Source organism: Grampus griseus (genome assembly GCF_964374135.1).
Source record: "Grampus griseus genome assembly, chromosome: 16".
Taxonomy (NCBI): Eukaryota; Metazoa; Chordata; class Mammalia; order Artiodactyla; family Delphinidae; genus Grampus; species Grampus griseus.
The window spans coordinates 41,313,898-41,328,134 of record NC_139010.1 but is presented as its reverse complement, the minus strand read 5'-3'; the positions used below and the strand labels follow the sequence as shown (position 1 = coordinate 41,328,134).

General features: G+C 48.3%; 1 protein-coding gene across 4 annotated transcripts in view; it reads left to right on the top strand.

Annotated features, from left to right (window-relative positions):
* Window positions 1-14,237, top strand: part of ALOX5 (arachidonate 5-lipoxygenase) — a gene marked incomplete at its 5' end in the record, with an annotated part of 54,085 nt that overhangs the window by 24,445 nt on the left and 15,403 nt on the right. For all 4 annotated transcript variants that reach the window (XM_082673553.1, XM_082673552.1, XM_082673554.1 and 1 more), the window contains 3 exons: window positions 4,236-4,358; window positions 11,688-11,794; window positions 13,769-13,941. In XM_082673553.1, the coding sequence (XP_082529679.1) occupies window positions 4,236-4,358; window positions 11,688-11,794; window positions 13,769-13,941 (403 nt within the window). The remainder of the gene's footprint in view (window positions 1-4,235; window positions 4,359-11,687; window positions 11,795-13,768; window positions 13,942-14,237) is intronic.

Sequence of the window (14,237 nt, the reverse complement as noted above, 5' to 3'; positions counted from 1 at the left end):
TTCCGCGGCATGTGGGATGCTCCCAGACCAGGGCTCGAACCCATGTCCCCTGCATTAGCAGGCGGTTTCCAAACCACCGCACCACCAGGGAAGTCCAATATTGTCTCTATTTTTAAGTGAGTCTTTTTAATTGCCCAGTTATTTGATCATATTACGTAAATGATACTTTTGTCTCTTAGTTTACATTATTACATCACTGATAATTTTTTCTTATTGCCAAAACAAAGTAACAGTAGCAAGGATGAACATCCTTTCTGGGTCTTGATTTTTGAGAAAATGCCTTTGATATTTTTATTTGTTCAATATATTTGCTATTGTTTTCTAATAAACACTCTTTACTATATTTAGGAAGTTCTTGGTTCATTCTAATGTCATTTTTGTTTGGCTGAACTTGTTCAATTAATATATGAAAGGGTGGGTAATATATGCAGGTAATATAATGTCTGAGTCCATACTTGATATAAGAGACTTAAATGATTATGTAAAAAAGTCTGTAAACACCTTACACTATCTCCCCATTTTCAGTATGGCAAATGAGAAACCTAGTGATAGTTTGGTTATTTTCCTTTTCCCAGAAGCTTGTGAGTTTGTGGAACCATCTCTCCTCTCTCTCTTTCCCTTTCTCAATTCCCGCTCTGTCTCCACAGCATTCTCTTCTTTGACATTTTACAATTTAATCGGTATATATCTAGGAATGTCTTTTTTTTTTTTTTTTTTTTGGCGGTACGCCTCTCACTGTTGTGGCCTCTCCCGTTGCGGAGCACAGGCTCCAGACGCGCAGGCTCATCGGCCATGGCTCACCGGCCCAGCCACTCCGCGGCATGTGGGATCTTCCCGGACCGGGGCACAAACCCGTGTCCCCTGCATCGGCAGGCGGACTCTCAACCACTGCACCACCAGGGAAGCCCTAGGAATGTCTTTTTTTTCTTTCTTTTTTTTTTCTGCCTAGGATTTACTCAGAAAATTGAGGTCCCTTCAGCTTAAGGAAGTTTTTCTCCTATTTCTTTGGTTTTTACTTCTCCATGTATCCCTGTCTCTCCTCTGGAACTCTCTCTGCACATCAAATCTTCTATATCTGGTTTTCATGTCTCCTGTGTTTTCTTCCATGACTTCCACTTCTTTGTGTATTTGTGTTACATTTCCTTCCATTTGTCACAGAGCAGTGTCTGGCACATAACAGGCACTCAATAATTAGTTACTGAATGAACAGATTTTGTCTTCCAGGAGACCAATCAGATCTCACAGTGACTATTACTCTTTTTTTCCATTTTTCTATGGAATATTCAATTCCGAAATCATGTCTTGTGGTTGCAGAAAGTCTTTTTAGATTCTAATTGCATCTTCTTAAGAATTCTCTCTCTCTCTCTCTTTTTAAAATTAAATGTCTTTTCTGCTTCTTCCTTCCTTCCTTCTGCCTGGTTGTTCAATTTGGTCTTTCCAATGGAGTATGATTTTTTTCTTTGCCTATTTATCTGTGAGTATGAGGCCTTTGGCCCCTGTGCAGATCAGCCTGTCAGGCCTCTCAGGCAACAGTGCCTGCAGTGGAAGGAACATAAGTGTTGGTTTCAGGCGCCAGTAGTAAACTAGCTGGCAAACTGTGCTGTCTCCATGCAGTGAGAGGCCATTGTCTCCTGACCTCCTGAGGTGGGGCACTTTGGAGGCTGGGGGTCAGCAGGAAGGTGGGGTCTTGAAATGTGCTCCAAGTAAACTCTACCCTTAAGAAAACGTGAATGTATTTGCTGGCCCATCTCTCCTCATTGGGTTCAGTGCTTCCATACTGAAGAAATCCAGCTCTACTCAGCTCTTCAAATTAATTAGAGCCCTACTTCCCAGTGGCTAGGAAAAGATGCTTAGGAATATTTAAATTGATTTGACCAACAGTAATTAAGTAATCGACAGTTAATACCAGTGGGGCTACCAGATGACTGCCTCAATTTTACACATATATTGGAGATACCTTAAATCATTTTCTAAAACAAAGGAAAAAAGTCAATAAATTAATTGACGTTTGTGCATTCATCCACATTTTTACCCTGGTTAATGTTAATCCAGCATTGGTGTTAATACAGACAACAAAAATAGAAGATTTTTTTAATGTCTAGGAAAAGAGAACATTGTTAGTAAACTAACAGTAAGAAATGTAGGTTCTATACAACAGAAAACGCTTTTCAAAATGCATTTTGAGTGATCATATCCAGTTCCTGTTCACCTCTAATGATACTAATGAGAGGCTTACTGGGCCAACAGGATACCTCAAAAAACACTGTGGAATTTTTGTGACAATAAAAGTACAAGATGATATTAAAGGGCCTTAAGACTTTTAAAAAATAATTACTAGAGTATAGTTGATTTACAATGTTGTGTTAGTCTCAGGTGTACAGCAAAGTGAATCAGTTATACATATACCTATATCGACTCCTTTTTTTTTTTAGATTCTTTTCCCAAATAGGCCAGTACAGAGTACTGAGTAGAGTTCCCTGTGCTATACAGCAGGTTCTTATTAGTTATATATTTTATATATAATAGTGTGTATATGTCGATCCCAATCTCCCAACTTATCCCTCCCCCCATCCCCTGGTGACCATAGTTTGTTTTCTATATCCGTGACTCTACTTCTGTTTGTAAATAAGTTCATTTGTACCCTTTTTTTTAGATTCCACATATAAGCGCCATCATATGTTATTTGTCTTTTTGTGTCTGACTTATTCACTCAGTGTGACAATCTCTAGGTCCATCCATATTGCTGCAAATGGCACTATTTTGTTCTTTTTATGGCTGAGTAATATTCCATTGTATGTATGGACCACATCTTCTTTATCCATTCCTCTGTTGTTGGACATTCAGGTTGCTTCCATGTCCTAAGACTTTTTAACGACCTAAACTCTCTTACTTCCCTCTTATAAGAGAGATTAGATTAAAAAGGAATACAGGCTTCCCTGGTGGTGCGGTGGTTGAGAGTCCGCCTGCCGATCCAGGGGACACGGGTTCGTGCCCCGGTCTGGGAAGATCCCACATACCACGGAGCGGCTGGGCCTGTGAGCCATGGCCGCTGAGCCTGTGCGTCCGGAGCCTGTGCTCCGCAACGGGAGAGGCCACAGCAGTGAGAGGCCCGCGTACCGCAAAAAAAAAAAAAAAGAAAGAAACTAACAGATTTTTGGTTTGGTTTGGTTTGGTTTGGTTTGTTTTTTCAATAAACAAAAAGAAAAGTAAAATTTAAAAAAACAAACTTAAATACCCAATACTACAGGATAAATTTTAAGGACACCAGGCTCTAAAAATTTTGGTGGGGTAGAGTGCACGGCCTGTCTTTGAGGGGAGCTGTTATTTTTGGTTTTTTTTAATTTATCTATTTAATTTATTTATTTTTGGCTGCATTGGGTCTTCTTTGCTGCGTGCGTGCTTTCTCTAGTTGCGGCAAGCGGGGGCTACTCTTCTTTGAGGTGCGCGGGCTTCTCCATTGTGGTGGCTTCTCTTGTTGCGGAGCACAGACTCTAGGCATGCGGGCTTCAGTAGTTGTGACACGTGGGCTCAGTAGTTGTGTCTCGCAGACTCTAGAGCGCAGGCTCAGTAGTTGCGGTGCACGGGCTTAGTTGCTGTGAGTTGCTCTGATTCTTAACCACTGTGCCACCAGGGAAGTCCCGGGGAGCTGTTTTGATTATAACAATCTCTGAATCTGCTATTGGCATCAGTCTGTGCCTGGAGGTCCTCACCCAACCTCCCTGCTGACTCATGCCCCCTTTGGGAAGGCATGACCGCTGTCCCCTTTTTTCCCTTGACCACCACACCCAATACAGGGGTGATGACCAAGCTGGTAGGATGTTGGATATCTAGGTCAAGTGTGATGGGGCAACCTTAACCACTTTCACCTCCAGGGGCCAGCATGGCAGCTCTGTGTTGGGGAGACATCGCCCTTGAATGTCACCTCAAATAAATGAGGTCTTCTGATGCTCTCTGTACACACTGGTGTGCACCTACCATTCACCACCCCTCTGCTGTAAGCCCAGCTTCAGGTTTAGGGAACCTCAGGCTCCCCACTTTGAGACTCAGGGCACAGCAAGGTGGGGGGACACCAGACCTTGGGAGGCATCCCAGTACCTCGCCAGGCACATGCTCAGCTAAAGCATGGTGACCTTATGGGCACATCCTCAGACCACACAGGCAGCCTTCCGCCTGAGGGCCCAACCCAAAAGCCAGACATTTAACCCAGTTTTCTTCTCCTTCCTTTTCACGCTCAGATGGATGGAGTGGAACCCTGGCTTCCCCTTGAGTATCGATGCCAAATGCCACAAGGATTTACCCAGAGATATCCAGTTCGATAGTGAGAAGGGAGTAGACTTTGTTCTGAACTACTCTAAAGCGTAAGTGTTCAAGAGCTCGAGGATGCTGGGCAGCCCTCCAGCGCTGGGGCCGGAGATGGAACCCTCATTCCTCCCCTTGTGGTGGCCTCGGGCTGGGGGATCAGCTCAGCCGAGCAACTCTTCCCCAATCGTTTGATTGTATCTCGGCAATAGCATGGATCCTTAATGCACAATCAAATCACAGGGAAACCTGTATCTAAACAAATTTACAGATTGTAGGACTCCAGACACCAAACAGCTGCTTTCAGCCCGGAGTGGAGGTCTTTACTTGGAGTGCCCCATCCCCATCCACAGCTCATCTCCCCTTGGGCTAGTTCAAGGGTAAACAGTGTCCAGGATGTCACCCAGCTGGTAGGGCATTGCAGTCATAATGACCAACATGCCTGTGCCGATCACTTACATGCATCCCCGTTCGTCTTTCACTACAACCCCACGAGGCAGGCACAGATCTTATCCCCATTCTGCAGTTGAGGAATACGTGGAATAAGGAAGTACAATACCTTGCCCAGTAGCCCCTGCTAATAAACGGCAGAGATCCGAGTCCTGTGCTCCTTCTTGGCGGCTGAATTATTACACGATTTTCAAAGACTCCCTGGGTGCTCATTACCAACACGGAGCCCCAGCCCTACCTCAGGGCTAGTGGAGGGGCATTTGAATCTGTCCTCTGATACTTTAGGGAATTCTCACAATCATGCAAATTTGGAAAACCCTAAACCCGTGGTCATGCAACCTGACCAAGCCTTGGACGGCCCTGAGGAGATCCAGCACCTCCCGGTGCCCAGCACCCCCTACCACCAGGGTGAGAGTCTCCCAGGGTGGGCGCTGGCCTTGGGTTGGCATAACCAGGAGGCAGACAGGTGGAGAGGCACTAACCCAGTTAGCTTCTGTGGTAGCATTTGCTTAGCTGCATAGCTGCTCCACGCAAGAAGTTGCCTCATTTGGTCGAACTTCTGTAAAGAAAGGGTGGGAGGCCACACACTCAGGCCTTCCTCTTTGGGGCATTTGAGAAAAACCCTACACACACACACACACACACACACACACACACACACACAGCCTCACAATCAGACTCCGCAGGGAATCCCCTCACATCACAGAGACTGGGATGCATTTGTCTCCCTGCGGCTGCATCTCCATGGGAGGGAGGAAGTAATAAGGGCCTGACACTTAATAAGCCTCTACTAAGTGCCAGGCTGTAGGTGTGGGTGCTTTCTGTATAGAATCGTCTGTTTTAACCTTCACAGCAACCCCAGGAAATAGGTACTGTTTTTAACCATCTCCAGGTAAGTAAACTGAGGCTCTGCCAGGTCCAGGCCAAGGAATTTGCTGAACGTCGTTTCAGCAGGAATTGGCAAAACCAGGATTTGAATCCAGGTCTATTGGGGTTCGAAACTGGGGATTTTCTTCCCTGCTACTACTGAGAGCAAATGGAGAGTAAAATTAAAACCAAACCACTAGATTAGTAATGCAGCAGTACCCAACACCTGGCTCCCTGGAAACATCAGGGCAATCATATGTCTCATTTCCTAGCCAGGGGTTAGCATTATTGAGTCAAAGCCATGTGGCTTTAGGAGAGCAGAGTCCAGACCAGATGATACAAGAAGGACAGAAGGCCCTTGTAAAAGGGGCAGTTTGGAGAGAAAACGATAATGATAGAGAGGCAGCAAGGTCAGAAGAGATGATACTGCTTTGGGGAGTAGTGCCACCTCTGCTTAGTAATGGTGGGGGAGTGGATGGATGGATGGATGGTGAGTGGAGGGATGGATAGTGGATGGTGGATGGAGGGATGGTGGAGTGAAAGCCAGGCTGTGCCTTTCTTATGTCTGCTCAGTGTTCCTTAGGTCATTGTCATCTTTTATCTCAGGATCCCAGCACAGCAGCTGCCACAGGATAGGTGCTCAGTAAACCCTTTCAAAATGAATTGAGTGTGGCCTTTGTGGCCACCTCACAGGCCCTCACTGCACACACACACACACACACACACACACACAATCACACACTTACCTTTTCCTTCTCACGTATCCCCATCATAGCCAACAGCATCCTAGATCAGTGGTTCTCGGTCCTGATTGTGCATTTACTATTAAGACTCCGTGCCACCTCACTGCAGCCAGGCTGTTATGCCAGCATTTGCAGCACAGGCATGAGTATATTTTAAAAGCTCCTTGGGGGATTCTAATGTGCAACCAGGATTGAAACCACTGGCCTTGATGCCTCCCTTGGCCTCACCCTCCATCCAGGTGAATGTGGGATCATGTCCATCCCCTGGGTCTGTGTGCACGTCCTCCTTTCTCAGCTCCGCCATGTCTCCCCAGAATGTTCAGGAACTTTCTTCTACCTGCTTCCCCAGGCTCCATCCCACACAGAAATTGGAAGTTCATTCTCAAGTACATGTATAGTTTGTTGGCGGCTCCTTCTACAAAGCAAATATAATTCTTTGACTCGCCTACCTAAAATCCTTCAGTGATTACCCCAACCACAGGGGTCTCTGCCCAGCCTTCTCTCTTGCCCCCAGATGCACAGGACACCCCAGCCATGTGTGTCCAGAGCTGGGGGTCTTCGTGTCCCCTTGTCTTTGCCTCGCTGTTTTCTCTGCCTCAAATGCCCTTTTTCCCTTCTTTGCCTGGCCAAGTCCAACTCATCATTTTTCAGGACTGGAATAAGGTGCCCCTTCTCCCAGAAGCTCCTAGAAGCCCCAGGTCTGAGGGAGGCTTCCTCCCCTGTGCTCCCCAGTATGGGCCACACAGGCCACCATCTCTCCAGCAATACCATAGCCCATCTTTCTCTACATCTTCCATGTTACTTGGCCCCTTGAGCTGCAAACTATTTGGCAGGACCAGAGCAAAGAAATCCTGAGATGGGCCCTCAGCCCCACCTGGCACAGCCCAGCTGGGGTGGTCAGCTGAGCACCAGCTCTGTTGGCACAGTGAACCAAGGACCATGCGGTCCTAAGAAGGAGAGAAGAGACACAGCCTCTGCCTTTGAGGAGGATGAGTCAAGGGGACTGGGCCTCAGGGAAGCAGGTCAGAGGGACCCCACCCCGGGAGATGAGGGATTCATGGGAGAGGGCTCTGGGCCAGTGGAAGGTGAGCCTAAGGAAGTTGGTGAACTTCTTTGAGACTTGGTGTCTTCATCTAAAAAATGAGACCATAGCTCCCACTCCAGGCTGTTGTGAGAATATTAAGGAACCACTAATGTCAACCCTGCACAGAGAAGGTTCTCCCTAAAGACAGCATTAGTCTTCATTCATTCCCAGTAATGAGGTCAGGCCAGCCAGGACCCACTTCTCCAGCATCACCTGCTGAGCACTTGCTCCCTCAGATCGACCTCTGCCCTCAAGGGCTCATAGAGGGACCCTTCCTCTGTTTGGTGTTATCTCACTATGGGGTCCAGGAAGGCTTCACAGCAGGACACCTAGGCTGGCCTTGCAGCTAACCAGACGGTTGGGAGCCTGAAGAAGCAGGACTCGGACGCTCTGGCAGAGGGAGCATCACATGTAAAGGCTGGGTGTGGCTGGGCCTCCTCACAGAACCACGTGGGGGGTGAAATTTCATGTTGTCGTCAAAGGAGGAGCAGCTTATCTGTTTAATCACCACTCACTGTTTGCAGCCTGGAGCTCTGAGTGCAGGAGGTTGGTGGGACTGGTAAGGGAATGTTCTCTTCAAAGGAAATTGAGAAAGAGAGCTTCCTTCCCAGTAGAGGAGAACAGTGCAGAAATGTGACTGAGTTCGGGAGAGATGACCAGACCAGGGTGCTTGGGTCCTCACCCACCAGACATTTCTCATCAGATGAGATCGGGGTCGGGGGGGCAGCTCCTGGGAGGGGCATCCTTCTCCTTGGGGTCTGGATTTGCAGTGTTGGATGAGAAACAGGGAGAGGTGAGGGAAATCAGAGCCACATTGCAGAAGGTAGACCTGGCAGCCTTTGAGGGTCAGATGAGCGAGCCCAGCAGTGGGGAAAAACAAAGACAGGGAACAGGAGAGTAGGGAGGACTTCGGGATGTGGTGTGGATGTCCCGGGATCCAGTTGAAATTCAGGTCAAAATGGGGAGAGGCCGAGGGGAGAACCCAAGGCACCCTTGACACTGTACCTCTGGCTTATAGGCAGAGTGGGGTGGTCATCAGAAAGGAAAGCTGGACAAGAAGTGGTGAAGAGGAAGATGAGTGCAGTCAGGGGGCATGTTGACGTTCAGAGCCCTGTCCGGCCTCCGATAGTGAGGCCAAGGGTAGAGTGGGATGGGTAGGCCCGGGGCTATGCAGAGAGGCTTCAGGGAGCGTTGAGGCCAAGCAAGGTTGGGAGCCCTGCAAGGGACGGGGGAGAGGGGGTCGAGGGCCAGATAGAGGCTTTGTTTGGGGACAGGGAGAAGAGTGTGGTCCGAAGGCAATAAGTCTTCCCACCCCTGCTCCAGCCCCACAGACCAGTCACCCACTGCTTGCGTGAAGTCAGACAAAATTACATGAATGGTAGCTCTTTGAAAGGAGCTGGTGGCATAGAGAAGGAAAGAGCAGGCCGCAAGAAGAAGAGCAGGAAGCTAGAGAGAAAAGATGGGCTTCCTTGCCCATGAGGAGGGCTGGGGTGAGAGCGAGAGAGGGAGAGATGATGGCACGGGAGCAGGGAAGCCGAGGGAACTTGTTCTCTTGACTTTGGAAGCCAAAGCCAGGAGTTTTGCGGGAAGAAGTCCCCACACCCTCCTACTGTCACCCCAGCTCAGAAACAAGTTGGCTGCACATCACCAAAGCACTCAGAAAATAGGATTCTCCCCTTTAACTTCACGAATGCCACCCAAATCCTTGGATCTCCTTGGTAATCGTTAAAGTCATCTCCTCCTAGTTCTAACCGATCCCTGTATGTCTGTATATCAACCCTATTTACCTATGCTGAATTCTGTTACAGAATCAGAGATGTGTCCCATTGGAAAATAAATTTGTTGGGGAAAATGTAGGGGGAATAAAATTCCCACCTAAAAGTTAGACCTGGAAATTTTTACTTATATTTGCTAAAGTAGCAGTTTTTTATTAAAAATGGATCATAAAATAAAGGTATAAGTTAACACAAATCATAAAGTAATGTTTCCTTTAAAAAGGGTTTGCTTTATAATTAAATTAATTTGGAAAACATTGCAACCTTTCCAGCAATGGTTCTCAAGTTATAGCTTGCATCAGAATCCCCTGGAGGGCCTGTTAAAATCTGGACTTAGAGACCCACCCCTAGAGTTTCTGATTAGGGAAGGCTGAGGTGGGGCCTGAGAATCTGCATTTCTAATGACATCCTGGGGGTGCTGATGCTGCTGGCCCACCAACCACACTCGGGGTAGCAAGGTTATACTTTGCTTTCCTGGGGGAAGAAAACCTATTAATCTATTCAAAGTATAGCAACAAGTATCAACTCATCTCTAATTACCCTTTAAAAGCAAAAGGTCACCTTATTTAGAGCCTGGAGAGCAGCGATTGTTTCTGACTCTAGCTGCGCCATCTTGGGAGAGTTATTTAAGTTTTTTTGACCCATTTCCTTCCTATAAAATGAGGCTGGTGCTGCCTAACTGCTAGAATTGTTATGAGATTTAAACGAACTCACGTAGGCAGTGCCTCTGCGGTGCGGGCTAGCACAGACCTAGTATCTAGTATCTCCATTCTGGATGCTCGGGAGGACTTTGTCCTCATTCCTGAGCCCAAGGAAGGAGACTGGCCAGGGAGCTACCTTCTCAGGCTCTGTTACTGCCTGTTTGCTGGCTCTTCTGGGCTTCTTCCATTCCCAGGGGAACTGGCCCAGAGGAGGCTACCTGCTGCTTGTCCTTTGACAAATGCAAATTGAGCTCCTGGGGGTGGGGGCCTGAGATGAATCAAAAGTGGTCCCTTGGTCCCAGCTCCAAGAAGCTCACAGTCTAGTGGAGACCAAGCTATGGACAGCTCATCATGATAGTATGTGGTAGATATTCCTTTGGAAAAGAGCCCTGGGAAAACTTGAGGCAGGGAGGAAGCTCTGAGGAGGCAGCATCAGAAAAAAGCTTTCTAAGAGAGAAGCCCAACCTGGGTCTTGAAGGATGCATAGGAGTTCACCACGCTGATTGGAGGAGTGGAGGGGATGGCTTTCAGGGCGGTGAGAACTCCGTGATACAGGAGGACCAGAGTGGGGGCCTGTGTAGGGAAGTGGAGCTGAGGCTGCCAACGCAGAGAGCTGGGCAAGGATCCCAGCCTTTACTGGGGGGGGGGGGTGGGCGGTGCAGGACCATGGGGGTTTGAAGCAGGGATGAAGTCCATGGGGGTCAGCATTTTAGTGTCAAGGAAAAAGGGGTTGGTTGTCAGATGCTTCAGCGAGATCAGGGGAGTTTAGAGCTGACTCTTTAGATGCAGCCACTAGGATGTGACACACAGTGCCCTGGGTGAGAGCACTTAAGGAGGGCAGAGGGGAGAGGAAGTAAAGAGGAGCCAGACGCAAAGATTCTTAGGTGAACTGAGTGTGAAGGAAGAAAGGGATGAATGAATTAAGCAGAAGGACCCCAGGAGGGAGAGGGCAAAGTTCTGTGCCGTAGCCTGGATTGTGAACTTGTCCACTGGTCCCTCCAGAACACCACAGTTTAAGGCTGCAGACGTTAATATTAACAGTAAGTGATAATCATGGTACTAGTCGCTAATATTTGTTGAACTCATTTTACAAATCAATGCTTTCTATATATCATGTCAACCCTGTGAGGCAGGGACAGTTATTGTACCCGTTTCATGGACGAGGAAACTGAGGCACAGAAGGTTAGGGATTTGCCCAAGGCCATATGGCTGGGAAGAGATGGAGCTGGGATCTTCGGCCAGGCCCTTAACACTCTGTGCTGACCTGCATCCATCTCAGCTGCCCTCTCTGGCCTTGCATATGGACTCCTCAGCACAAGGCAAAGAGCCAAGGTTAGGCAGAAAGTAAATGAGGGTTAAATTCCACTAAACTGCTTATCCCCCCAAATCCAGGAGACTCGGGAGAGCAGCTACATAGGAGATAACGGTGCTCTGTCCCTGGAAGCTTGCATCAATTTGGGGCAGCAAAAAGTCTGATGAATGAATGAATGAAGGCACAGACCAGAGCCCGTGTGAATGGGAAGAGAGCACTGTAGACTGCTGTCGAGGACAGGCGACTGGTCTCTTTCTTAGGGGAAACGCAGAAGGAAGAGCATGGGCGTGGGTGCCAGTTTCTGTCCTGGTTTCCACAAGGCCAATCAGCTGCCCCCTTGGAGCTGCCCTGGGTTCAAGTCCCCTAGAGGCCCCATGAGACCAGGGTGCGGAGGGGCTTGGCAGGGGGCAGGTGAGGCCAGAGCGTGCAGGGGCGCCGCCGTGTCTCGATCTGCAGGATGGAGAACCTGTTCGTCAACCGCTTCATGCACATGTTCCAGTCTTCCTGGAGCGACTTCGCTGACTTTGAGAAAATCTTCCTCAGGATCAGCAACACTATTTCTGGTGAGTGTGCTTTGGGGGCTCTTATGGTGCTGGGGAGCCTTGCCTGGGCGTGGGAAAGGGCTGCCCCACCCACTCCAGCACGAGGCCTCCCTGTGCCCCAGGCCAGCACTGCCTGCAACCACACAGTACGCTCCACTGGGCATCACCCTCACGGCCAGAGGTTTCTCCTCCTTGGATGTCCAGTGTTGAGCACCCTCAACCTCATTTCACCATCGAAAGTCTCATAAATATCAACACTGTTTCTTTAAATAAATCAATCATTTATGATGCTTCTGAACAGAGAAAAGGCAGGAGTTAGCTTGTTTTTTAAGCATTTACGTGAAAGCAACAGTGGGTTCCTTTGGACTAGGATGTATTTGGTAGAACAGTAGCATCATAACTGCCAGGGATGGCACAGGAAGGACCACACAGCAACAGAAAGATTAGGAGACATTAAGGAGACAAGCAAGGGGGGAAACTGCCTTCACAAACTCCTCCCCAGGGTGCCCCCCCCTCCCCTCCTTCTCCCTCATCCTAGGGCCCCTGCTTCCTGGGCACAAGGACCTGGGTTTTTTTTTTTTCTTTTCTTTTTCTATAGGTACAGTGTTGTACAACAGACCTCTAGAACGTACTCATCTTAACTGAAACTTCACGCCATGGATTAGTAACTCCCCACAACCCCTCCCTAGCAACCACCACACTGTGCTGCTCTTTGATTCTGTTGAGCTGGACTAATTCAGATGCTTCATATAAGTGGAACCATGCAGTACTTGTCCTTCTGTGACTGGGTTATTTCACTTAGCATCATGTCCTCCAGGTTCACCCATGCTGTCACATATTGTGAATGTCCATCTTTTTTAAGGCTGAATAGTATTCCATTGTATGTATATACCACATTTTCTTTATTCATCCCTCTGTAGATGAGCATTTAGGTGGTTTCCACATCTTGCCTGTTATGAATTGTGCTGCAAGGAACATGAGGGTGCAGATATCTTTTCAAGATCCTGATTTCAATTCTTTGGGTTAAATACCCAGAAGTGGGATTGCTGGATCATGTGGCAGTTCTATTTTTAACTTTTCGAGGAAACTCCACACTGTTTTCCATAGCAGCTGTGCATCCTGAATTCCCACCAACTGTGCACAAGGGCTCCAACTTCTCCATGGCCTCACCAACACTTTTTTTTTTTTAATAATAGAATCCTGACAGGTGTGAGGTGCTATCTCACTGTGGTTTTGATTTGCATTTCATTGGTGACTAGTAATGTTGAGCATTCTTTCCTATACCTGCTGGCCATCTGTATGTCGTCTTCAGAGAAATGTCTGTTCAAATCCTTTGTCCAGGGTTTCCCTGGTGGCGCAGTGGTTGAGAGTCCGCCTGCCGCTGCAGGGGACACGGGTTCGTGCCCCGGTCCGGGAAGATCCCACATGCCGCGGAGCGGCTGCACCCGTGAGCCATGGCCGCTGAGCCTGCGCGTCCGGAGCCTGTGCTCCGCAACGGGAGAGGTCACAACAGTGAGAGGCCCGCGTACCGCAAAAACAAACAAACAAAAACTCCTTTGTCCATTTTTTAATCGGGTTATTGGTGTTTTTGCTATTGAGTTGTAGGAGTTCCTTATATATTTTGAAGATTAAACTTTTATCAGATATATGGTTCGCACAGATTTTCTCCGATTCTGTAGGTTGTCTTTTCACTCTGTTGATTGTTTCCTTTGCTGTGCAGAAAGCTTTTTAGTTTGATGCAATCCCATTTGTCTATTTTTGTTTTTGTGCTTGAGAAAGGGGTTCCCCAGGAACCTTCTGAGCCACTAAGGGCCAGCTCAGGGAGGATGGGGTGGTGTCATGGCCTGACCTAGTGGTCAAGCAGTTGGGCATGGTGGGCTGTCCACTGAGTGCCTGGGAGAGGGGACCCAGCAAGGACTCTGGCCCTCCGCTAGCATCAGGAAGACCTCAGCCCGGCTCAGAACTCAGGCTGAGCTCCGATTCTCTCCTCCATAGAGCAGGTTATGAATCACTGGCAAGAAGACTTAATGTTTGGCTACCAGTTCCTGAACGGCTGCAACCCTGTGTTGATCCAGCGCTGCGTGAAGCTGCCAGAGAATCTCCCGGTTACCACAGAGATGGTGGAGTGCAGCCTGGAGCGGCAGCTCACCTTGGAGCAGGAGGTTGAGGTAGAACCTGGTTGGCTGGAGACAGTGGCCCGGGCCAGAGGCTCAGCTCAGGTGGCCGGGTCCTACTCTGTTGGGCAGAAACCACTTCCTGCTGGCCATTGCTCGCTGGTCCCCAGGCTGCTACCTCCAGGCTCATCTGTCTGGCTGATGGCAAGATCGACTGCCCTCAGTGAAGTGACCTCTTCCTTTTCCTGAGCATTTATGAAAACTGTCTTGTCCAGCATGGGTGGAGGAATTGAGAGGGATATTTCCCCGTGATGTGCAGGTCTTAGAGCATAATATCAATATTTTCAATA